The sequence below is a fragment of the Magnolia sinica genome, chromosome 10 (genome assembly GCF_029962835.1).
Source record: "Magnolia sinica isolate HGM2019 chromosome 10, MsV1, whole genome shotgun sequence".
In the NCBI taxonomy this organism is placed as follows: Eukaryota; Viridiplantae; Streptophyta; class Magnoliopsida; order Magnoliales; family Magnoliaceae; genus Magnolia; species Magnolia sinica.
In genome coordinates this window covers 67,214,449-67,239,787 of record NC_080582.1, presented here as the reverse complement: position 1 = coordinate 67,239,787, position 25,339 = coordinate 67,214,449, and the positions used below count along the sequence as shown (strand labels likewise).

General features: G+C 41.0%; 1 protein-coding gene across 4 annotated transcripts; it reads left to right on the top strand.

Moving 5' to 3' along the window:
- Positions 1 to 872: 872 nt before the first annotated feature.
- On the top strand, positions 873 to 23,579 carry LOC131216910 (homeobox protein knotted-1-like 13). 4 transcript variants are annotated; one of them, XM_058211518.1, is made up of 6 exons: positions 876 to 1,873; positions 9,503 to 9,623; positions 18,789 to 18,982; positions 19,421 to 19,552; positions 22,593 to 22,729; positions 22,811 to 23,579. In XM_058211518.1, exons 1-6 carry the CDS (start codon positions 1,088 to 1,090, stop codon positions 22,848 to 22,850), a joined length of 1,410 nt encoding a protein of 469 aa, XP_058067501.1. In that variant the 5' UTR covers positions 876 to 1,087; the 3' UTR covers positions 22,851 to 23,579. The 4 variants fall into 4 exon arrangements, with proteins under 4 accessions (XP_058067504.1, XP_058067501.1, XP_058067503.1 ...); XM_058211520.1 differs by having other exon boundaries at positions 877 to 1,873; positions 22,822 to 23,579; XM_058211519.1 differs by having other exon boundaries at positions 877 to 1,873; positions 22,814 to 23,579.
- The last annotated feature ends 1,760 nt before the right edge of the window (positions 23,580 to 25,339 follow it).

The window sequence follows — 25,339 nt, the reverse complement described above, 5'->3', positions numbered from 1 at the left end:
TTATTCCAAAAAGTAGGCATATCTAAGGCTCAGGTGAACCACAAGATAGGGAATAAACACACTTACTGTTGAAAACTTCTTGAGTGCCACATAAGTTTTGGATTAAGCTAATATTTGTGTTTCCCTTCATCCGGCTCCATGACCTTTATGAATAAGCTGGATGGCAAATATATATCACAGCGAGCTCTAGGAAGATTTTAACAAAGTCGTCGTTAGCACTAATGATTCATGTAAGGTGGCCCCTGACCCTTGGATCAACCTCTTATTTTAGATCATAATCTAAAGTGACATGGAAAAGTGCACAGACACTATTGGTAAAATCAGTACATCACGGCGGCCCTCAGTGCTTCTAGCTTGTCCCGAGCTCGAAACGGGCGGCGGGAGAACCCAATCCGCGCTAGGTAGCTACGTTTACGCGTACCCTGCTCTTACGTTTGATCCTCGACATGTTATAAATATTAGTTCTTATGGTTGAGTAATCGAGACCGTTGGTAGAATAGGACCCACAGTGCATCGACAATGACCCGAGATCTTGGGCATTTCTGCACAAAATGTGGAGCTTTGCTGCATCTTACTCCCCAACCGTCCACCTTTCATTCCATGAATTACAAGATTACCTACGGTGTAGATTTTAAAAACATGGCCCATCTACGATGGGCCCAACAGATCAGCGGATGTAGTAACTCCGGCCCCAGTTGTACACTACAAACCCGAGTACACGTGTAAGTAGGTCGAATTCCACGCTTGGCATTTGTAATTCTCCGACATGGATCCACGTGTCGCAATCTCTCACGTCCAATCTCTTTTCCTCGATCAACGACGATTATCAGGAGAGCGACTTTAATCGCTTCAATTAAATTCGGCGGCGTCGATGACACCAGCAGCAACAGCAACTCCCCAAATCTAGCATGGCGTCAGAAATACCGCCCATTTGAACCAAAAGCAGTTTCCCGAGAGGTTTTCTCCCAAAGCGGTTTTCACCCCTCACGTATATCTATATATTCATTGTAATACAACCCACCAGCCTCTCTCTCTCTCTCTCTCTCTCTGAACGCCATGACAGCAACGCCGTGAAACCGCTCTCTTGATGGCGTACCATAATCACCGCGCAAACGAAATGGTGCTCCCGCATTTCACCGAACAACACTTGGCACAAAACCCTTCGGTGCTCCGCAGCATCTTACCAGAGCATCAGCAGCAGCAGCAGCAGCTCGGGCCATCCCCGTCCGACGCGGCCGGACCTTCCGTGAAGGATGGGAAAGACATCCAGCGCCTGATGCTCGAGACGGCTGGGAAACCGGCCAGCGGGAGTGGCGGAGGCGCCGGCCCGACGTGGCTGAACAACGCAATTCTCCGGCAGCAGAGCCATCACTACGCCGACGGGAGCTTCCTTCACCTCCAAACGACGTCGGACTCGACAGCGTCGGGCGGGAACCCGTGGGTCCCGCGTCCGATGCTGCAGCGGAACGCCAGTGATGCTGGTGGGGCCAGCGACGCCAGCGACTCGATGATCGCTGCGGCGATCTCGCATGGGTCCGCCGATTTGAACACTGGCGGCGAGCAGGGCAGGGCTGCGAACAGTGGGGGGGAGCTGGGTGAGAGCGACGCCGGGGCTGCCACGGCCGGGGAGCAGGGCGACGGGGTGGCGCCGTGGCAGAGTGCGCGTTACAAGGCGGATATCCTGACCCACCCGCTGTATGAGCAGCTGCTGTCGGCGCATGTGGCGTGCCTGCGAATCGCAACGCCGGTGGACCAGCTGCCACGGATCGACGCGCAGCTTGCACAGTCGCAGCATGTTGTCACCAAGTATTCTGTGCTGGGCCATGGGAATCAGCTGATGGGTGGAGATGATAAGGAGCTTGATCAGTTCATGGTCAGCTCTCTCTCTCTCTCTCTCTCTCTCTCTCTCTCTCTATCCTCTGCTCTGTTTTCTTGTTTTATCTTTTGATTATTGATTTTTGTTATTTTGATATTGGTTTTTTTATAGCTTTTGGTTTTGATGAGATTGAATACAAGAAAGGATGTTAGTTCTGTTGCTAATTGCTATAATTGAATGTTTGTTTTCTGTGAAAAGTTTCTTTATGCGTTACTTAGTGCCTTGGGATTAGGATATGGTTCTGATTCTAATCGGCAACATGACTTTGGTAGCACTGATTCTGAGAACGAAGTACATTTGATTTTGCTGTTAAGTGTTAGTAGGAAGAATTGGTCGATGTAAAAGTGTAAATGGGAGGAATTTTATGTAAGACAAAGTGTCGACTTTCTGGTCTCAAATGCAACTATCACTCTCTGTTGTGTATCTTCATGTAGGTTGCTTGGAAGAGAAGTGGAAGGGGCAGCAATCAAATAAATAGTGAAAAAGAAAGGGGTGAATGAAGGTAGTGTGTGGAAGGAATGCCACCAGCACACTTGTCATTAGTCATTTCCCATCTTAAAAGGCGTGAATAGCTTTACTCCTTTTTTAAAGATGAATTTGTATTCATGATCGTTTGGTGATGGAGAAAAGGAGTGAGGAAGTTTTTTATATTTTTTTTGAAAGGTAATGAAAATTATATTAAGAATGACCTCATGGGGAAGGCGCCAAGATTTAGAATTTTAAGAAAGCAAAAACTTTACAAGCGTCCACCAACTTAAAGCTGGATGCCCAACCCGCTGGATCAATCTTGCTTCTCCTCACAACCATATTAACTGAATTGTAGAGGTTGTGAAAACAACGATTGTTCCTTTTCCCCCAAATAGCCCCACGTGAAGCCATAAGAACTAGCCACCACATGATCTTGTCTTCTTTCCTCACTCCTCCCCCATGCCAAGACCACATGAAGTCTTCATGGACTTTGACATCATCCATGACGTACCGAATAAAGCAAGGAAGGTGGTCCACACCTGCACAATGAATGAAAAAGGTGGTTAGTCGATTCACCACATATGTTGGTGAGCGTCATGGATCTTTTTTGGAGATTGTCAATGGTTAGTACTTTTTTCATTCCCACCGGATAAAGAAATGTTTCATTCCCACCGGTCCATAGAACTAGGAGAACAAAGTTGTGGGCTTTTTCACTTGGGATGTTAATTCTAAATCAGCTTATAGAAAGATTTGGTTGAGAATCGACCCGAGGATCAAGAGTGAAGGAAGGTTTAGATGCTAAAAGAAGAGAGTATAACACCAAGACCATGAGTGAAGGAAGGTTTTAGTCGTCCCCACTACAGCTGTACCTTGCCACGACCAATCAGAGTAGACTACGTGTGATCCGTACGGATATGCATGGTGTGCTCAGAGATCTGTGAATATGTACAGAAGAGATTTCTTGATAAGTGGAGCTAGGATGTATCAGGCGGTGCCATGTATTGCTAAAGTGGCCGAGAGGGAAGCGATCGAGCTCGATCAGTCGCATGATAGGGGGCGAAAGGAGAGACGAAGGAAGCAGAATATGGGAAGTATCTAGAAGTCGAGTTGTGGAGAGCGGTTATAGTAATCGTCAGAATGTAGGAAAGATTCAAAATGGCTTAATCAAAGATATAAATAGAAGAGGAATTTAGTAAGAAAAGGCATCTGACACCAAACCAAACAAACCAAATCTATCTTTCAAATTATCTTGTCGATTTACATTCCTTAGTGTAATCGTTCACTTTCCTTGTTAAGCAAATTACATTCCTTAACGTAATCGTTTACTTTCCAAGTTTGTCGATTTACATTCTGTAGCGTAATCTGTAGCATTAATCAAGTAGCCAGTTATCTTCGCTGTAATTCGAGTTCACGCTCATACATTGTACTCAATTCATCCATCGGAAAGACGTTCTTTAGCTGCTCTTCGCAGTTGACGGTAATAATTTCTTTTTTCCTTTCATTTAATCTGTATTAAAAAGTCCTTTCGTATGGAAAGCAAAAGAGTAACCCATCATCAGAGGACGAACCCGACTCTCTGAATATCGCCTGATCTAATTTACACATTGAGCGAGTGGCTGAACAGGGCACCGATCTCTGCAGATCTCGGTCATAAACTACGTGTCTGCCTACCTCAGCTCGAAGTCATTGTTGTTCGGTTCGAATTGGAGCCGCAATTTCAATTCTGGCACGCCTGCATACCTAGTGCAGAAAACAACGGCGAACAAATTTCGCTTTAAAGATTAACACCCTATGGAATGGCCCTTACATAGGAGCAAATTTCAACTACAACAGATACGTATGTGTATATATGTATGTCTATATATACATATATTTGCAAACAAAATCAAGTTTGAATTCTCCAAATTCGTCATCCCCATAGGTCTTATATTGACCTCCCCACAAATTAACATTTATTTATACAACGTTACTTCTCAAGATCCCATGCACACATAATAGCTACATTGGGACCACATGCAATAAAATTAAACCATGAGATATAAGTAAAGCATTCGTAGAGACCTCCAAATTCAACCACTAACAATTTTGGTAAGCACACACTACTAGTCATGTTACCACCCTTTTTAAGACTTTTCAATTTAGTGGACCATTTTAGATCAGTGGTCTTGATGAAACCAGATCAAATCTAGTTGTTGGATCTTGTGCGATGAGCATGCTGGTGGTTCCAGATATGATGTGTCTGAATTTAACATTATATGGGCCTGCGTAGTTACCACTTTCGTCATGTTGTGGAATCCTAGCAAACGTGGACTTTCTAAAAACGTGGAGAGTTTAGGGCAAAGGACTCTTGGTGGGTTTAGGTTTCTTAAGAGTCCTCAATGTATGGTACTCTTGGTCCCCAAGCCTCTCTCATGTTTGACACTGCCATTTTAATAAAGCCTAAAGGAGAGAAGGTGAGGATGAATTAGGTTCTTGAAGAGTAACATCAAATCTACAACAATGACAGTAATATTGGGCAATCCATATACATGTTTTTGCCTTTGAACTTTGTGGAATTGATGCATAGTGATCATGGGAAATCAGACCGATTAAATATGGCATCAAAGCTCTACTCTTCGTTATCCTTGCAAGATTTGATTAATTCCAATTTTGATAATGGTTGATAAGGCTTTTCCAACTGTTGCAATTTTGATATTACTAGCGACAAGTCAACAGCGCACGTGCAGTTGCACGTTGAAGATAGTGTTTTAAATAAATAACTAATTCAAAAATATTGTATCATTATGAAAGCTTTGTTTCTTCATATATGAAATTTATGAAAGAAAACCGTCAATGAAACGCCTTTGAGTATTTGAGTGAATTGGTTACGTGTCCTCACAAAGTAGTTATGGATTAAACTTGACAGGTCCATAGCTCAATGGTAAACTGGGTGCATTTCAATTTCGACCATTGGATCTGGACAATTTTGCCTGAAAATTTTGGATTGAATCTAGGGTAGATATAACCATTTATCTTAAGCCAAATCTGGCCATTTACCGTGGCGGAATTTGACGGTTAGTAAAGGATTGAAAATGAATATTATTTGGGTAAGATCAAAGGCATCTTTAGGTGGTCCATGACAACAGGATCACATGATGGTCCTTGAGTTCAAATCTGGGTATGTAGTCAGTTGTGTTACTCACCAAAGTGGTCTTAATGAACAAAGTTTTTGATTTTGGATTCATGAGTGGAAGTTGGTTCTCTCCATGTATGTCCGGGATTATGTTAGGTTGCCCTAGAGACAATTATAGGTAATGATCGGCTCAAAGGAGGTAACTGTTTGGTAAGATCCAGGCAGTGCCAAGAGAATGGTGTTGATGACATGCGTTTAATGGATCCATCCAGCCCAAAGGTGTTGGGTCTCTTAAATTTTGTTTAATTGACATTAGTCAACTTCATATTTAGGAAACTAGAAAGGAACCCATTTCTTTTAGTAAGATTTGTTAGGGGTGTTCCGATGTTTGGAAATCATGAAACATATTCTTGTGGGATAACCTTTCTCGTGGTATTAAAAAACGATAGCTTAACAGCCGTGACGATCGTTATGTAACGATGATGGTAGGACCTGTGATACAGGGCTGTAATGGCGTAAGGGACCGATACGGCCCCTTAAAGCACTGAATATGGGCATGTAATTGTCTGATACAGGTCCTATACAATTTCTTCTTAAATTGTTTTACCGCACAAGGCCATTCGACGGCCATTGCAGCCCATATTGTAACATCCATAAGGCTAGCTGCTACAGCCACCCTTACTGTTATTGAATACCTTGACCGTCCTATCTTAAGGTCCCTTTTTGCTTCACAATTAATAATTGGCTTGCAGATTCTGCTAGGCCCTATATTTTTCTTTTCCAATAGAAAACCATGATAAACAAAATTTCTTCTAGAGAATCTTTACTAGAAAGCCTTTCTTCCCACCATTTTAGTTTCTAGGTAGCTAGTTGACTCCTAAGCATCAATACTTTGCTCATTCTCATTTAGCATTAACAATTTGCATCAAATAGTTCATAATTTTTAAAATTCTTAATCATATGCCCTATCCATGCATTGGTGAGTAAGCCATTCATTGTTATCTATATAACAACAAATGATTTGGGGGCAGTTGTTGATCAAAATGCCCATGGTTTAACAACATTGCATATTGGCACCACTATTTTCATTACATACGCACGCCAGTGTTTTAAATAATAGCTTGTAGGATATTCACGAAAAGTGTGAGGCATAAGCTATGCAGCACAGTACACACTACTTTTATATTTTTAATTAAGGACTTGTGTTTGGTTGCACCAAATATCATGAAATTTCATGATATTTTGCATGAAATTAGATTGATTAATAATGAAATATCATGATCTTTGGTGCAACCAGACAACCTAAAATATGGGAAAAATAAGGCAAGGGTTTTATTAACACTGGGACTGATTTAACACTGTTTCTTATATTATTTCATTAAACTCATTGAAAATATTGACTAATTTTTAGTGAAAATAGCAAAATGTAACATGCCATTGAAAACAATAATTGTGTAAGTGAAAAATTATTTGTAGTGTAAGCTATGTAGTGTATAGTGTGGACTACATAGCTTTTAGCGTAATCTGTAGCATATGCTACTTAGCACGTAGCATAGGCCCTGTGCGACTTGGGCTATTTTCATGAGTTATGTAGTGTGAAGGCTAATCTGTAGCGTATGCTACTTAGCCTGTAGCATAGGCTACATGCGACTTGGGCTATTTTCATGAGTTACGTAGTGTGAAGGCTATGCCACACTTTGTTGCGTGAGCTACAAGCTATGCAGCTTGAGATGTTTAAAACACTATACAATTCACTTATAAGAAATGCGCAACTGATATTTAATATTATACTGAAATATCCATTTTTTTTAATTAGTAAGTGGATATGAGAGATTATAAGTTGTTAACCATGGAACAAAGTTGACCCCAAAATTTTGGGAGAAGGCTGAGATGACGATGATGACAGTGTCAATGATGACAATGACACCAATAGTGATGGTGAACCATGGAACAACATATCTGTTCTTCAAAATTTTATGTAGCAACGGAGATTCCTAGCGTTTAGAATATTAATTACTAGAGGGCTAGAGCATATGCATTTCAAAAAAAATCCTTTTTCTTGGATAATAAAGAAAGGAAATGTAGTATTTGGGTTTTTGGATACATGGTATTTGAGGGCCTATTTGATAAGTGGGAATCCATTGGAAAAGAATATTAAAGAAAAGAAGTTTTTCATTGACATGATGTGTTTCCATGTTTGATTTGCAAGACAACCGTGGATTCCATATAATCATTACACTTTCCTGCTTATTCAATTCTCAAGTACCAAATTGAAGGTAACATTTGTGAGATGGATTAAGGATTTCCGCTTGTAAATTAGACATACCATGGAAAATGGAAGCCATTGGAATTCATTTCTCAACAGTACCTTGGGAAGTTATCACTAAATAATGATTACAAATTCCTTTCCTTTCCCATGAATTCCTGCTTCTCAAACAAGTCCTTAGAATGTTACTGATGGTTCTTAAGCGTGCAATGTATTCTTGATATGTACCCTCTTTAAGTACTTGTATTAATACATCATCAACATCATCATCATCACATCCTTTCTCCTAGTAATTTAGGGTTGGCATGGTATATTGGTTGAAGTTTTTTTTTTATCCGCTGCCCGATAGACATCAACCTGTTGAGAATACAAACTCAACCTTTTACTCTGCGCCCTATGTTTAATGTTTTGGAGTACAGTCCCACATCAGGTACTTATCAGAAGGTGGGTTGTAATTCTTATCTATATAAGGATAGTCAAGTCAACTAGTCTAGTGTGGAGTGCATAAGCTATTTAGCACCTTGTACACTTGGAAGCTCCAATGGATGTAGAAGTGGTAATGCTGCATGTTGAAGTTGGAGGAGCAATGGATCAGTCCATGGATTACACGAGTTCCAACCTTTTTTTCTCAATGCACTCAATTGTATGATGTAACGCTGGCTCCAACCCAACATTGAAGATTTTCCATTGACCGTTTCTTTCTTTGTTAGATCTCTCTTATTTGTTCTGTGTTTAGTTCATTCATCTATTGTGGAGTATTGCTCTTGTTTTCACATGCTGCTGTGAGTGTACTCAGTGTAGTCTCCCTCTCGACCATTGTGATGATGTCACTCACTCGTTGTGCGGTATTGCACTTGTGTCTCTGAGAGGATTTCACATGTAAATGATGGTTTGGTTCGTTGATGGTTGTTGAGCTCAGTTTTGGTTAACTATTTCAAAAGAAGATTCAACGGATGTCAACAGTTCAATCTAAAGCCAAACTGCAATTAATGCTCTTAAATCTAACAATGTTGAATTTGAGGGGGGTTATTAAGAATAACTGAGCGTTTTATTATGTTGTCTTATGTTTTAACCTACATTAGATGCTTGTGGGAAATTGGGTTGCAATTCCTATCTATATAAAGTGTCTCAAGCCATCTAGTTTAGTGTGGAGAGTGTGCAAGCAACGTAACACCATGTGCACCTGGGAGCTCTAATCTATTAAGAGTGCCCAACCATTCTCTTAATAAAATTCAAGTGTTTCTTTTTTCTTTTTTCTTTTTTTCTTATTTTATTTTATTTTATTTTATTTTATTTGTTGTTTCTTTAACAAAAATTCCTCTTGTACCTAGACCTTGTATTGCCCATGGTAGAGGCTCACATGTATCTCTAATAGCATATGAACAATTTATATGGCTTTATGCTCTTTACAGAGTTATTTTGACTTGAAAGACATGTTTAACCTCAACTAATCTTTCTTTGTTTTCAAATAATCAAGTTGGGAATGACAAGATGTGTAAATTCCTGTCATGGATGCATTTTGGCCTGCGTAGTGATGGTCACATGCATTATACAGATGAACTGGTGCTCTACCATTTTTTGTTTTGTTATTTATTTATTTATTTATTTTTGAGATAATTGGTGCTCTATTTCTTGAGAACTTTATATATAGAAATCCAATGGAAAAGAGAACATACATAGAATTTGATCAGTCTTACTGGAAACCCTTTTTGTACATTCAATTCCTTCACAATTTGATCACTATTCTTATGTCTGATCCTTGTTCTCTTCTTATGTCTAGACACACTATGTTCTATTGCTCTATTCCTTTAAAGAACAGCTTCAACAGCATGTCCGTGTCCATGCAATGGAAGCAGTAATGGCTTGCTGGGAATTGGAACAATCTCTGCAAAGCCTAACAGGTGATTTTGAGTTTTTTGTTTATCTGATTGTGATTTGGTTCTTCATAATATAGGTTGCATGAGAGCATTACAGTAATATATGGTGGTCTTTGAAGCTCATTCCGCTTAAATGCTTAATGCTTTGCATTGGTTGTGTAGCGTTGGCTTAGTGATTAGCCTATTGTGGTATGATTGTGCAGGTGGATTTAAGCCTTCCAGACCACTACACATTTTTCTTGGTATAGTCAACCACAGCGGCCCTGCTACCCAATAAGAACTTTAGGTTTCAAGTCATGTTTTTGAATTCAAAATGGCACATGCATAATGTTTGAAACAAATGCAACCTATGGTTTCATTTCATGTTATGTTCAATCATTTTGGAGAAATTCATCCCATCCAACATGAAGAAACCAATTTGATTGCCAGACATTTTGCAGCTTTATGCAGATGCATGCTTGCTTGAATCATCATTTTTTCATGGAGCATTACAAACTGACGGAAAACCCTCTTTTAGGGGGTGCTGTAGTTCTTATTAGCTTGTAAAGTGCCCTTCACAGTAATATAAACTAGTGGCAATAGAAGGAAAGAATCCCACATATCCATGGGTTGTAAGCTGCCCTTCACAGTAATATAAACTAGTAGCAATAGAAGGAAAGAATCCCCTGACCCTTTTGCACATATCCATGGGTTGTAAGCTGCCCTTCACACTGACACAAAGTAGCAAAAATAAAAGCAACAAATTTCCTTATCCTTTAGCATATATTCATGAGTAGTGCTTTTTTTTTTTTTTTTTTGGGAAATCCATTCCCTTATATGAATTTGGGTCTGTATTTTCATCAACAAACCCAATGTGTTGTTCTATTGAATTTTTTTTTTTTTTTTTTTTTTCTAGGCTTATAGGTTTTGAATGTGTTTTAACCTATTATACCCATAAATAGATACTAGTATGTCCACAAAGATAGGTATGGGGTTACGACTCCCCATATATATAAAAAATGCAGCATATGGATACATAAAAGGTTATCCCATTTGTGACATGCCGTTGATAGTTTGTTGCATTGTATTCAATACAGCCATCATCATCATCATCTAAGCTTTATACCAATTAATCAGGATTGGCTACATGAATCCTGTTTTGCCTTAATAGAACCATTCAACCCATTTTAAGAACTTTTAATAATATTAAATAAGTTATTGTTATTAGTCTATTTGGCATTCTAAATCATAGGTTTAAACGTTAGGGACTACACTGGAAATCTTACTGTATGTTCTATTGATAATAATCCAAAAAATATACAAGAGGATGTGTCTTAAACTGAGAGGGGCTAACTAGGCCAAGAGAACAAGTTGAGTTTGATAGGCATTTATTCGGAAAGAAAATAAAACTCCAGTACTATGCTTCAACAAAAAACAACAAAAGACTTTCATAGCTATGTGGCACCTTGTGCACTTGAGAGCTCTAATCAAGCAATTGCACCCCAACTCCTCTTAGTATTAGTCTCATGTTTCTCTTTGTTTCGTTTGTTTAACAAAAGTTCCTCTTTTACTTAGAATCTATAACCGACCATTGCAGAGGCTCACATGTATATCTAATAGCATATTGAACAATTTATATGGCCTTGTACGCTTTAGAGAGTTATTTTGACTTGGGGACATGTCTAATGTCAACTGGCTAGATTGTTTTCAAATTATCAAGTTGGAGTGAGAAGATGTGTAAAATTTCTGTCATGCATGCATTTTGGCTTAGATAATGATGGTCATATCATTTTGGCTTGAGTAAACAGAATCAGATGATGCAAACAGGTTTAGTGAACATATAGGTGAAGGGACAGATCGAAAGATCCTAAGCCAGAGACAGTGAACTAGATCAAAATTTAGATGTTGAGGGACTGATGATTCAATTGGCAGAGATAGGTTGCTGAAACAGATTTGTAGAAAACAGGTTTGATAAGAAAGGCCCGTAGAAGATGTAGTAACATATCAAACCTGATAGAATTGGTTGTGATTTGAACTGGAGTGATCAGATCAAGCGACACTAACAAATGGTTGGAGATGATGAAATCCAGTGGCACAAAGTGTATGGATAGCAGAAGCGGCAGCAAGATGTGATTCGAATGCTATTAAATCTGTTAAAACTAAGATGAACAGTCGCAATAAAATGAAGAATCGACCAACTAAAACATACTTCGGTGCACCCTCAGAGCACTAAAAGAAAGAAAGCTTAAAGGGGCACCAGACCCCTTCTTTCCCAAAAGAGATGGGTTTGACAAACCCTTGGTATTCAATCTGAGTGATGGTTTATGCGAGCTGCAACTGGCCAAGGTGAGATCTCGAGAAGGTGGCTTTCGGTAATGTTGAAGAAGATGACCCAAATTTGACAACCAAAATATGTCCGATTCAGATCTGATGGTCTAGATTTGACCTGGCAGTGGGTCCTGTAGATCAGATGAACGATAACTGATCAGGGACAGTTTTTAAAGATGCAGATGAGGTTGGCGTAGCATATGTGCATCAATGTTTGTGAGAAAGACAATGATCTGTTGTGGTGGTCATGGGACGGATGGGGGATATGATCTAGATCTGATCAGGACAAAGGTAGTGGTGGTGTTGGTGGTTTAGATATGAAAACGATGATGATGGCTGCCAATGGTTAACTTGAGGTAGCGTTGTGGTGGGTTTGGGATTGCTGGAAAGGAGTGAAGGATTGATGGCTAATGTGTCAGTCCAAGAGCCATTAGTGGCGGATCGAGGGTGCCAAGTCCAATGTTGACAACTGCAGAGGATGGTGGATGCATGGATAGAGTCTCACGGGTGGTCATGGCTAATTCCAAGATGAGTACTTGACAGTTACAGTAGCTGGAGAAGACAGTTGAGGATGTATATGTTCGAAAACAGCTGCTGTAGATGATTTTGCACTGGATCTGAGATGGGTTGTGATCTACGTTGATCACAGGGTCTGGGTGGCCAGTGCTGATGATGATTAAGCAGGGTGTCCACTGCTGTGAGTGGGTTCCAATGTTGACATGTGAGTTCACATCCACAGAGGTTGATATCCAGAGGGTGGCAGCAAGATGGCAGTGGCAGCAACGGGTTGCAGTAGAGATGGTGGTGGTGTGGAACATGTATCTACTGCTGGAAAATCAGATCCAACAATAGCGGGTCAGTGATGGGAGTTGAAAGTGGCATTGACAAAATTGGCCATGGCAAGGACAAGATCTGACAACAGATAGCAATTTTCTGTCTATATTGGATGATGGGTTCGGGCAGCAGACGATGCCAGTGGTTGTTATAGAGGAATATGGACATTCACATCTAATTCAGAGGAGGCAGATGGATGGTGCTGGCGATGGCCGGGTTCTATGGCTATAGATGAATAGAGGACATGTAATAAGGGCTGGAGATTAGAAAGAGGTTGATTGCCCACTCTAATACCATGTAAACATGAGCGCATATATATATATATATATATATATATATATATATAGGGAAAAGGTACTATGTGCTCGACCTCACGAGTCCGTCCCATGAGGTCGAGCTGTGTGGGCCCCACCATGATGCGTTTCGAACATCTACCCCATCAGTCAGATGCACCATTCCATCGTGGGCCTAGGTCTCAAAAATCAAGTCAATCCGTGACTTGTGTGGGCCACACCACATACAGAAGTGTGGAGGGGCCGTGCACCATTAAAACATTCATAATCATTTTTTGGGCCCCCCCAGATGTGGTTTGCAAATCCAGGCCATCCAGTATGTGTGTCCCACTTGGATGAGGGTTCAGACCAAGTTTCAGCAGCATTCAAAACTCAGGTGGGCCCCACCAAGTGCTTTTATATGTTTTAACGGTGTCTTCACATGATTTTAGATGGTATGGCCCACCTGAGTTCCGTATACGGCTGATTTTTGGGATATCCCATAATTTAAAGGGGACCTATCAAATGCACGGTGTTGATGGTCGACATGCATCACAGTGGGGCCCACACAGCTCGACCTCACAGGAGCTTATTGTGAGGTCAAGCGCACAGTACCTTTTCCCATATATATATATATATATATATATAGTCATGCTTACTTGCACGCGTGCAGGCCTTTGCACACGTGTCATGGGCGTCTAATCCGAATGGTCCATGTGATGCGGAATCCCATGAAATCTCAAGGGACAAATTTTCACCTTGATGTAAAATTCTGATGGGCCATAGCAAGGAGAAATGTAAATCAAGGGAGGAAATTGTTTTCATTTTTCATGGCCCACCAAAGTTTTGGATCAAAGTAAAAATTGGGCCCAGGGGGTCAATGAGGTGCTGCTTCACGTGGACCGTTCAGATTTTGGAGTCGTATCACGTATGATGAGTTCTCAAAAAAGTTCGCACGAGTTCCATGTGAACTGGTGCGCAGCTGAGCATTTGGCTATATATATATATATATATAGAGAGAGAGAGAGAGAGAGAGAGAGAGAGAGAGAGAGAGAGAGAGAGAGAGTTGTGGTCTCTTGCACACTAGTCTGCAAACCTTATCCACTGTCTTAAGGCGGGGCTAGCTGAAGTGGGGCTGAGCGTAATGTTTTGGTGAAATCCATCCCAATCATCATGTGAGTCACCCTGTTTTAACCATAGGTCCCAAAAATCTGCACAATCTTTAATTCAAGTGAGCCATTCCAAGGAAAATATGTGATCCTGACAGGATAGCTGTAGACCTAACCGAAGAAGTCTCTATCATCATTGTGTCCTTGAAACACCGGGTTTAGTTAGGCCGTGATCTGGACCATCTTGATGTATGTGTTATATATCCACTCCGTCCATCCATATTGCCCACTCATTTTAGGGCATTGACCCAAAAATGAACCAGATCCAGATCTTAAGTGGACCACACCACAGGAAATAGTGGTGATTGAACGCCCACCATTAAAAACTTCCTAGGGCTCATCGTAATGTTTATTTGTCATCCAACCAAACCATTAGATGACACAAATTCAGGTCTGCGACTTAAAAATCAGGCCGATCCATGATACATGCAGCCCATAACGGGTTAAACAATTTGGAGGGTAAGTGTCACCCTAATACTATTTCCAGTCTTATGGTCCACTTGAATCATGGTTGGAGTTGGTTTTTCACCCATGGGCCTAAAACTAAGGCATTTACTTGATAGTCAGAGTAGATTTTTTAAATGCATAATGGTGAGTTGGTTTTTCACCCATGGGCCTAAAACTAAGGCATTTACTTGATAGTCAGAGTAGATTTTTTAAATGCATAATGGTGGGACCCACCGGAGCTGGACCACCCCTTCCTTGAATGGCTTTCACGTAAAGTGACAGATAGGACACTGATTATGCAGTGAGGCACTTACCATCCTTTACCTTCGTGGTGAAGACTCTATATGGCCCACTTTAGTGTAATTACTTTATCCACTCCATTCATCCATTTTTCTAGTTCGTTTTGGGCATGAACCTAAAGTTGAAGTATATCCAAAGCTCAAGTGGGCCACACCACAGAAAAAGTGATAAGAAGTTTTCAATGGTTGGCGCCCAATTCCCATTGGTTCCTATGTTGTACACTTGAGCTTTGAATGTACTTTGATTTTGGTCTCTTTTCCTAAAATGATTGGCCACGTATGCCTGCGTGCGTGTGTGATGATTTATTTTAAACAAATCATAGGAGATAAACTAGGATCTAATGCAATCTCATCCAAGATATAGCAGATAAACTAGGATCTAATGCAATCTCATCCAAGATATAGCATACATACTGTATGTAGCGCTGTAGTTTAGTCTACCATCTTGACAATGGGAAGTTGTTATTGTTCACAAATTATTATTTTTAATAATTTTCTTGCATATTTCATATATGTATATGAACTTCCTAGTGGGAGTTTTTGCGTTCTCATTGCTGGTCTTGAGCCTGAATAAAAGGAGGGTTGCATCAGGTTGGTAGCTGGCATCAAACTTTCGCCAAAACTTTTTCTTGTGAATCTTGAAATTTAGGAACACTAAGAAAGTAGAGAGGCTAAGCATACGGCATATGCTAATCTTTATGATAGACTGGGGACAAGTGAAGGTGAGAAAGATGTCTTCAAAGTTGTGAAAATGAGAGAGGAAAGGTAGGGACAGAGATTATGCTAGATGCCTTAAGAGCAATGACTAGTGGGTGCTGGTTGAGGACAATGATTTCGATGAAAGGTTTAAAAGCTATTTTTTTATTATAATTTTTTAAATGGTGACCACTTTGAGTGCATAAGGATAGAAGGAATCATGAACTCAAATGATGCTGGAGACAGTAGATGTTTTTGTGGGATTAAGATATCTGATGTGAAAAGCTCTGAGAAAGATGAAAACAAGGAACCATATGTATTCCAATAGATGTTTGGAAGTGCACGGGAGATACTGATTTAATTAGTTGGGATAGCAGAACAAGATTTGTGTAGCCAACACCAGTTAGTTGGGATAACTCTTAGATGATGATTATGCCATTTATGTATATGAAGACAGTTTAGTCTTTAGGAAATGAAGGTTGGGGAAATTGCTAGTGAGAAGAAAATTGATTAGAGTTGAAGGGCTTGAAAGGGGATCAGAGGAAAAAAAGGACTTAGATTGAGGTGGTGAGAAGAGATATGAAGGCTTGTTTTTTCACTGACCAAGTATAGAGGCTCAGATATACTCGATTGGTGAAATAGGATGTGTAAATTGACATGCGCATGGAATTAGATGGCACGCTGCTACAAGGTAGAGTTACAGATTTTGTTACATATATAATCCACACAAATGAATGCTTACACACACTGAAAATAATCACATGGTAATTGTGCTAGTATCTGCTTGAAATGGGCCCCACATGATGTATGCATGACATCTAACTTGTCCATCAGATGTGCCTTCTCACATTGGGCTCTAAGCCCAAAAGTCATGCTATGCAAAATTCAGGTGGGCCTCACCACGAGACAGATGAGAGGAGATGCCTACCCTTAATTGCATGTAAGGCCCACCATGTATTTTGACTATATGTGTGCTGACAACCTCGAGTTAGAATTGCCTCATGCTCCTCCATGAAATTGCATAACACTCCTTGGTAGCCCTTAAATTTTTTAGGGATAATTGTAAACACTCCCCCTCTGTTTTGGATTATTGCAAATACCTTCCTTTGTAAGAGACATTAAACAAAGATTTACTGAATGACAACAATAGCCTCACCTTAAGGAGTTTGTTTTACTTACTTGTCAGGCTCACTGTTATGTATAAAATGGCATCCAATGGAGGGTCACTCCATCAATATTTCACGCCTAATAAATGAGGACAATCCAATGGTTATGTCAACCACACCATAGCAAACAATAGACAACCACCCAAAAACCTCCAAATTCATGTGGTGGGCTACTTGATGGTTGAAACTACTTGATGTTCGGGGTGTCCCATTTTTCCTAGAGGGACCAAGCTCAATGGGTCTGTAGGACGGTAAAGGACAACTCAATGGAGGGCCAGTATTGCATAAATTTGGGCCAGAGGGGTGTTGATTGGTAAAAATGGCGTAATGCGCACTATAGCTTCCGACGGCCATAGTTTTTTAACTGTTTATGCATTTTGTGTGTACAATATACCATTGAAAAGCTATCGGTGAGCTCTACGCCTTGACCAATCACCCAAGGTCATTGGTCCCTAAACAGCTTCAGAAATTCAATCATTTTAAGGGTCAAATTAGGGTGTTTTAAAGTTAAAAACTTACTATTTGTAGGAGGTTCAGTTTCACTATTTTAAGAGTCTAATTGTGGTCCAAAGTCTTTGTTATACTCATTTGATGGTTGTTTATGAGTTTTAGTAGGATTAAAAATCTTTCTAATATTTTGGTAATTTTTACTATTTTTGGGAAAGTTACCTATTTCGAGTCAAAAGGGTCTAGGGTTTTTTTTTTTTGCTTAAATAAGCACTTTGGATATGTTGTTAGTAGCATTTTTCATCAATAATATCAATTTTTATCTCTCATTTTTAGAGATTTCTCTCCTTATAAATTCAAGGGCTATTCATGAGAGATGGTGATCTCCTCTTTATCCATGCAGTCACTACGTTAATGATTAATGTGTAAAAAAAGGAATGCATTTACAATTTTCATCAAATAAAGGGGAGGTGCACATTTATCCCATTTTTTAAATGATGTTTTGCCCTTAAAGGAGAAGATGTTTTATCCCCTCAAATGGAAAATGTTTTTACTGTCAACCCAATGTTGTCATATGCGATTGCATAAGGGCTTATGCAATCGCATATGCCATTTTGGGAGCACATACCATAGTTGCATATAGAGTTTTATGACAAGTGCGCATTTATGACTATGCCATGGCATATGTCATGGCTTATGCAATTATGCGATCTCATATGTGATTATGCGATTGCATATGCGATTATGTGATAGCATATGCGATTATGCTATCACTTATGCCATTAGAAAATGTAATTTTTTTTGGGGCTATGTGATGGCATATGCGATTATGTGATCGCATATGTGCACAATCCCCTTGGGTCGCATACAATCGCTTATGCTTTTTGACAACAATGGTCATACCTATATCGTGCAATGGAGACAAAGCTGCACTGTTCAGGAGTGATGAGTGTGTCAATTCTAGTCGAAGGCTCTAAAAGGCCAAGGCTGAAGCTCAAAAGGATGTGGATGGAGTTAGTAAGCAAATACCTAATGACCTATGGTTTAACTGAGGACATGGTTCTTGATAGAGTGGATGGTGGAACAGGATTTGTGTAGCTGGCCCCAATTTGTTGGGATAACGATTAGATGATGATGATGGCGACGGTGATGATATTGATACCTGTATCATGCAATTGCAAGTACTCCATAACATGGTAACTCGAGCCCAATTCATCTGACATTACAAATTGATATATTAAGTAAATACATCAAATAATTGATAGTACATGGGCATTTAACTCCTCTGGTTTCTCCATTCGACTAAATGACATGCCGTTGGTTATTCATCATTACCTAGCTTAGGCACTTCTTTTTGTTTTTTTAGCAGCTTCGAAACAAGTTTTGATGGCTTAAAGTCTTAAACTGTGCGCCATGCTGCAAATGTCATCGTATGATTAGTTCAAGATGATACATGCCTGTGCATTTGTCAGAACTAGTTAAAATGGGCTTAACAGGGGTAAACTTCAAGTAACTCTCATTCTTTCTGTGTGGATTGTGGGCAATGGAACAGGTGTCTCTCCAGGTGAAGGCACAGGTGCAACCATGTCTGATGATGATGACGACCAAGCAGATAGCGATGCCAACTTGTATGATGGAAGCTTGGAGGGACCTGACAGCATGGGATTTGGCCCTCTTATCCCGACAGAAAGTGAACGGTCCTTGATGGAGCGTGTGAGGCAAGAGCTAAAGCATGAACTGAAACAGGTAAGAAGAAGTATTGGGAGAAGTGTACAAGACTCATGGACACACATGCCAATGTGGCAATAACGTGCAGGATCCAGCCCACTCATCATTTTGGCCCCACCATCTAGGTGCCTTGACCAAAAAAATATGCCCGTCTTGTGGTCCAAACTCATACGTGGAATGTGGACCATTTGTCAGCATGGTCTCAGATCAGCATGATGTTTTGGTGTCTACATGGCTAGGTCTTGTGGTCCTCTTTTTTCTTTTTTACCATCAGCAGGTCTCAGATCAGCATGATGTTTTGGTGTCTACATGGCTGGGTCTGCGTGATCAGTGGCTTGGATCTCAATCGTTTAGCCAATGTTGGCATGCATGGGCTACAAGTGTTTGCTAGCAGGGCTAGGAAATTTTTTACTGCTGCACATGTTAAATGTTGCCAATCAGTTTCTGTGTTTGTAGGATTACAAGGAGAAGATTGTGGACATAAGGGAGGAGATTCTACGTAAGCGAAGAGCGGGTAAACTCCCTGGGGACACCACCTCCACATTAAAGGCTTGGTGGCAGTCGCATTCCAAGTGGCCTTACCCGACTGTAAGTGTGCCTATCTACTCTCTTTTACTACTACAATTTCTCTGTTTTGCAGTTTATTTGTGGAGGAATTATATGCTATGTGGTCTGCATCTTTGTACAATATACAGAGTGTTCAATTCTAATGAGTGGGGCCTGGTTTGGTAGTCCCAACATTTGGTCACTTGCCTCCCACTGGATGGGCTATGCCCGCCATGCCTAAAAAAATCTCCATGTAGGACAGTCTTGACCTTTTGTTTTGTGGCCTGCAAAAGATGATTTGGAATAGAAATGCAACGACGGTCCATATTCAACTGAAAAAGGTCCTGATATTGGCTGCCGGGCTTTTCCAATCTGGGAGGTTTTCAGGATGTGGGACTTGGTAGTTCAATGGTCTGGATTAACGAACCATGAGTCCTTTTGAAACCTGAAAACCCATGTATACGATGCAATGATGGGGAAAACGTAGCATATAGTTCCTCATGTTTGTCTCCTTTTATCATGTGGATTTCTTTCGTCATTCTTATTTTAAGCAAGTTATAGGTAGCTGATACTTCAGAATATGAAGTTGTCCTGATGCCTCCTGTCCTAATAACACCCCCACCCCCCCCAACACGCGCGCGCGCACACACACAACCCCTGATTTCTCCTTGATCTAAAAAATCAGGCTGATTCAACACTCAAGTGGGCCATCCCATAAAATTGTCCCTAAAACATCTAAATTCACGTGGTATGGCCCCCCTGAGTTTCGGAATGCTGTTATTTTTGTTTATTTCCTTCATCCTAATGAAGCACATCAAAAGACCACTGTGGGCCCTACACAAAAAACTAATGGAGGCGTTTCATCCTAACTTTAGCCTATATTGTTGGGCTACCTAAGTTTTGGATGATCATTGCTTTTGTGTTCCAAGGTGAGCATGATGCAGCGTGCTTGATGGATGTGATATCATTAAAGTTCCAGCCATGTGGCACTTGAATCCAAAAGTGACTTACACTTGGTATCCTAGTTGGTTCTCTCCTGGGCTGTGCTTGCAACTTGCGTAGTGATGTAGGACAAAGTCAAGGACAATCACATGGACGCAGGAAATCAGGGTTGAAAATTCAATCCAAGGATCTAGCGTGTATTATAGCTTTCCGACGGCCATAACTTTATAACCGATTACCGGTTTAGTGCATATAATATGTTATTGAAACGCTATTGACTAGCTCCACATGCTAGTAGGGGTGTCAATGGACCAGGCTCAGGCTTGCAAAATCAGAATTTTGAATAGGCCTAGCTCGACGGCCCGGCCCGAAACAGCTCAAAATCTGGGCCAAGACCAACCCTAGGTCCGGTCCGTTGACTGCCCTACATGCTAGCCAATGCCTTTCTGTAAGGTTTTTCAAAAATAGGTCGTTTTATGGGTTAATTTAAGTTTTAGGCCAAAATTTACTATTTTTCATCCTTATTTTTCTGAAAATCCATTCATCCTGGTTTGAAACTTTGGGTGAGTGTAACAATGTATAATCGTGCATATAACCTAACGCATGGGCATTTTCGCACCGGGCTCGAGTGGGGTGGCTTGTGGGATGCAGGGGCACACTCGGGTGGGCGGCCCGTGTGAGGCGGGTGGCTCGTGTAAGGTGGGCTCCACCCGTGTGAAGCGGGTGGCTTGTGTGAAGCGGAACTCATGTGAAGTAGGGCCCACGAAGAGGGTTCGGCGGATGTCCTAATCCATGGGGTGTGGGGCCTGAGCTATGAGACAAATAGATTGATTCGCCATGCTCTATCAGTTCGAGCTTTTAGAGCAAGCGGTTAATTGTCCTGCATCAAAGTGGTATCAAAGCGGGAGGTCTCGTGTTTGAGACTTCTCACCAGGGGTGATTAATGTAGGGGCATTTTCACACCGTCCAAATTGTGTGGGGTCCAAAATTGTGTATATGCCATCCAATCCACTCATTTGACATGCCATACTAGGATTAATGGGCGTGAAAATTAAGATATTTTAGTGGGCAATGCCGCGTGAATTTAGAGTTTTAAGAATGACTTTACACCATTTGCCTATGTTATGGCCCAACTTGGCTGTGGATTGGACTGAATTTTAGGATTCACGGTGAAAATGTGATGATGTGGATTTGATGCATACTCTCCCCCATGTGGTGCTCGGCTGGTTGTAGTCACACCCTTCTTAGGTCTATGTGCATGGTAGGTTAGTGCAATGCAATTGGAATATGATTCTCCACACAATTGTGGGATTTTTACCATAAATGGACATTGAAAGATGAAAAATACACGCTGTCTTGTCGTGTTCTTTGAAGTACGGGGTAAGCAAGGTTGCTTATTAAAAGTGGGGACCAAGTTGGAATGAAAATAAATGGATTGGGCTGTTGGTAAGTATTAACTGAGGGGATGTTTGGTCATTCTCCCAAAAAATCCCTTTACATATTTTTTGTTAACGGTCTTTCTAGGCCAGTGATAAAATGGTTACAGAGTCTTTTAACTGGGGGGGGGGGGAGAGAATTTTCGGAGCATTCCTTATCCACAATGATATCCACCAGATCAATGTTTTGGATCACATAAATGCATGTCCTATGGAATTGGGGTCTCAGGGCACTTCTCACTTTCTGATGCATCTGGACTTGAAATTTCTCTTGCATTTTAGTTCTTTCTTTTTCCTCTGTTTTGTCTTGTGTTACTTGGTGTAATATTCCTTTTGACATTTTCTTCTACCGAGCTTTGATAAACTCATACACACCTCTACATGTGTGTTATGTTCGAGTGGGCATATCAGGTGGACCCCACAATCCAGATGGCCTGGCCCAAAAAAGGCATGTCAACTCATCAGGTTGATGGTTTTAAAAAGTAGGGAAAAAAAAAAGCCTCGAGTCCACATTCAATGTACAGTTATTGCCCACTAGAGACTGGCCTGATACTGGGGGCAGGTCATCTACAGCTGTGGGACCTACCTGATACAAATCCCAGGATACAAACTGCTATCGGCCCATGTGACACAAAGCATTACCATTAGCTGTGGGACTACACTTACAAAGTGCTGTTGACTCACTGGTTTTTGGCCTGTTTCAGGAGGACGACAAGGCGAGGTTGGTGCAGGAAACAGGATTGCAATTAAAGCAGATCAATAACTGGTTCATCAACCAGAGGAAGAGGAACTGGCATAGCAACCCCTCCTCTTCTACTGTTTTGAAGAGCAAACGCAAGAGGTATGGTAAAATGAGCTTCTCATGTATTATTTACAGCTAGTGGCTTTTCAAGGGCTCCCTGCCAACTTAAATTTGAAAAAGAAGTAATGCAGGTGACAACAACGCCGAACGGCTCATGTAGTTGACAGCTGTGGATTTAAAGCCCATGCTCGACAAATGAAGCCTCGCTGATCCGATTTGCATCGCCTATCTTACATACAGCTCCATACCAATCTGCTGGGGCCTTCATGGAGACCTTATTGTTGGTTTCGTGCAAAGCCAATGTTGTGGACACAGGTGGGAAGCGATTGATTTAAAGCTGCGTTTGGGAGTTCAATTGAATTGAATTGCGATAATTCAGTTCAATATATAGAGTAAATGGCCAAAGTGGGGCCCACACCCCACTCCAGTCATAATGATCGACTACCTCCAAATTGCAATTACTATCATTTGGAATCCAACTAGAGATGGATGTAATTGCAATTAGTTGATTTCCGCTATAATCAATTGAATGAATTGCAAATCAGTGCAGTTGAGCCTCCAAATTCCAAACGCACCCTTAAATCATCTTGCAGCTTGACTGGAATGCAGTTACGCCAATCTATACTATATCAGTAGGAGTAACATTTAGAGGTCCAATTCTTATTATTACTCAGAACTGAAACTTTGGAAATTTTCCTTTTCCAGCATTGGTGGGTTTTAAGTTCTATTTTGCCTCTCTCTATATATATGTGAATAACAGTAAAGAGGTGTAGGTGTACAGTGTAATAATCTCCTGCATGATACCCCTAACAGTGTTGGTGGCCATAGTTTGTTCACCACTGTATGATAAGAGCTACAAAATACAAAGAGATGAATGGTTTATAGTCTACTCTCATCTCTTGGCTGTTGTTTGATTCTCCAGCTGTTACTCTATTATGAAGCGGGACGGTTGTGGTTCAAAAATCAATTTTGGTGTATTGGATCATCACCACTGATACGGGCCCTATCACCCTATATTTTCCTTTATGGGGCTGATATTGCTATACTGTTCATGGATGATATTGTATATATCGGGTGATATGTACCAGTTTTGGACAATGCCTTAAAACCTAGTGTCCCATTATGTGAAGGTTGATCTGACCCAAGCATGTTCACAAGGTTGTGTATTTCATCGTCTACTCTCCAACTCTCAACTGGAGAACTGATGTTGAAAGCGTTTGGACATGGCCAAAGCAAAACAAATCTAGTTGGATACACTTCTAGGCATGTATGAAATTACAAAACTTTAATTACAAAACTTTAATGTGCATTTTATGGAGAATGAAAGACTTCAAAGAATATATATATATATATAGGAAAAGGTACTATGCGCTCGACCTCACAAGACCGTCTCATGAGGTCAAGTTGTGTGGGCTCCACGGTGATGCGTTTCGAACATCTACCCCCATCAGTCAGATGCACCGTTCCATCGTGGGCCTAGGTCTCAAAAATCAAGTCAATCCGTGACTTGTGTGGGCCACACCACATACAGAAGTGGGGAGGGGCTGTGCACCATTAGAACAGTCATAATCATTTTTTGGGCCCACTGAGATGTGGTTTGCAAATCCAGCCCATCCATTATGTGTGTCCCACTTGGATGAGGGTTCAGACCAAGTTTCAGCAACATTCAAAACTCAGGTGGGACCCACTAAGTGCTTTTATATGTTTTTGGCATGTCTTCACATGATTTTAGATGGTATGGCCCACCTGAGTTCTGTATACGGCTGATTTTTGGGATATCCCATAATTTAGAGGGGACCCATCAAATGCACGGCCCATCAAATGCACGGTGTTGATGGTTGACACGCATCACGGTGGGGCCCACACAGCTCGACCTCACGGGAGCTTATCGTGAGGTCGAGCGCATAGTGTGTGTGTGTGTATATATATATATATATATATCTATATATATATATATATATATATATATCTCCTCTTGGATTGGATATGCTAGGGTTTTTACTGTGTTAAGGAAGCTTTCCTGGCATGTGAAACTTTACGTAACTTTCTAGGCTGCTACTCATGTATTTATAGATCTATAAGACTTAGCCATCAAATTCTTATTGGAGAGAGATGTACCGTGAGGGGGGAGCGGATTGCGTCCTACCCCCGGGCAGGGCTCTGTGAGGCCCACCGTGTTGTAAGCGTTTTATCCACGCCGTTCATTGCTTTTCTTATATTATTTTATGGTATATATATAAAATTGAAGCAGGTCCACAGCTCCAGTGGACCACACCGGAGGAAGTTGCAGTGATAATGACACCCACCGTTGAAACCTTTCTAAGGGCCACCGTGATGTTTTTCTATCATCCAACCTATCAATAGGGTCATGTACACGTGGATAAAGTGAAAAACCAAATATTAGCTTGATTCAAAACTTCTCCATCTCCCAAGAAGTTTTTAATGGTGGACATTAAATCCCCACTTTGTGGTCCGCTTAAGCCCTGTATCTTGCTCAATATTTGGCTCAGACCTTAAAATGATTTGACAAAAGCGATTAACGGCTTGGATAAAACACTTACATCACGGTGGGCACCACAGAGCCCTACCTGGACGGATTACCGTCCGGGCTGAGGGTAGGACGCAATCCGCGTCCACCTTGAGGGTTAC

Bases quoted from the DNA above. Each gene is read 5' to 3' on its own strand.
- LOC131216910 (XM_058211518.1), top strand. From the start codon at position 1,088: ATGGCGTACCATAATCACCGCGCAAACGAAATGGTGCTCCCGCATTTC. The intron at 1,874-9,502 runs GTCAGCTCTCTC...TCTTATGTCTAG, and splicing joins AGGAGCTTGATCAGTTCATG to ACACACTATGTTCTATTGCT. The intron at 18,983-19,420 runs GTAAGAAGAAGT...CTGTGTTTGTAG, and splicing joins TAAAGCATGAACTGAAACAG to GATTACAAGGAGAAGATTGT.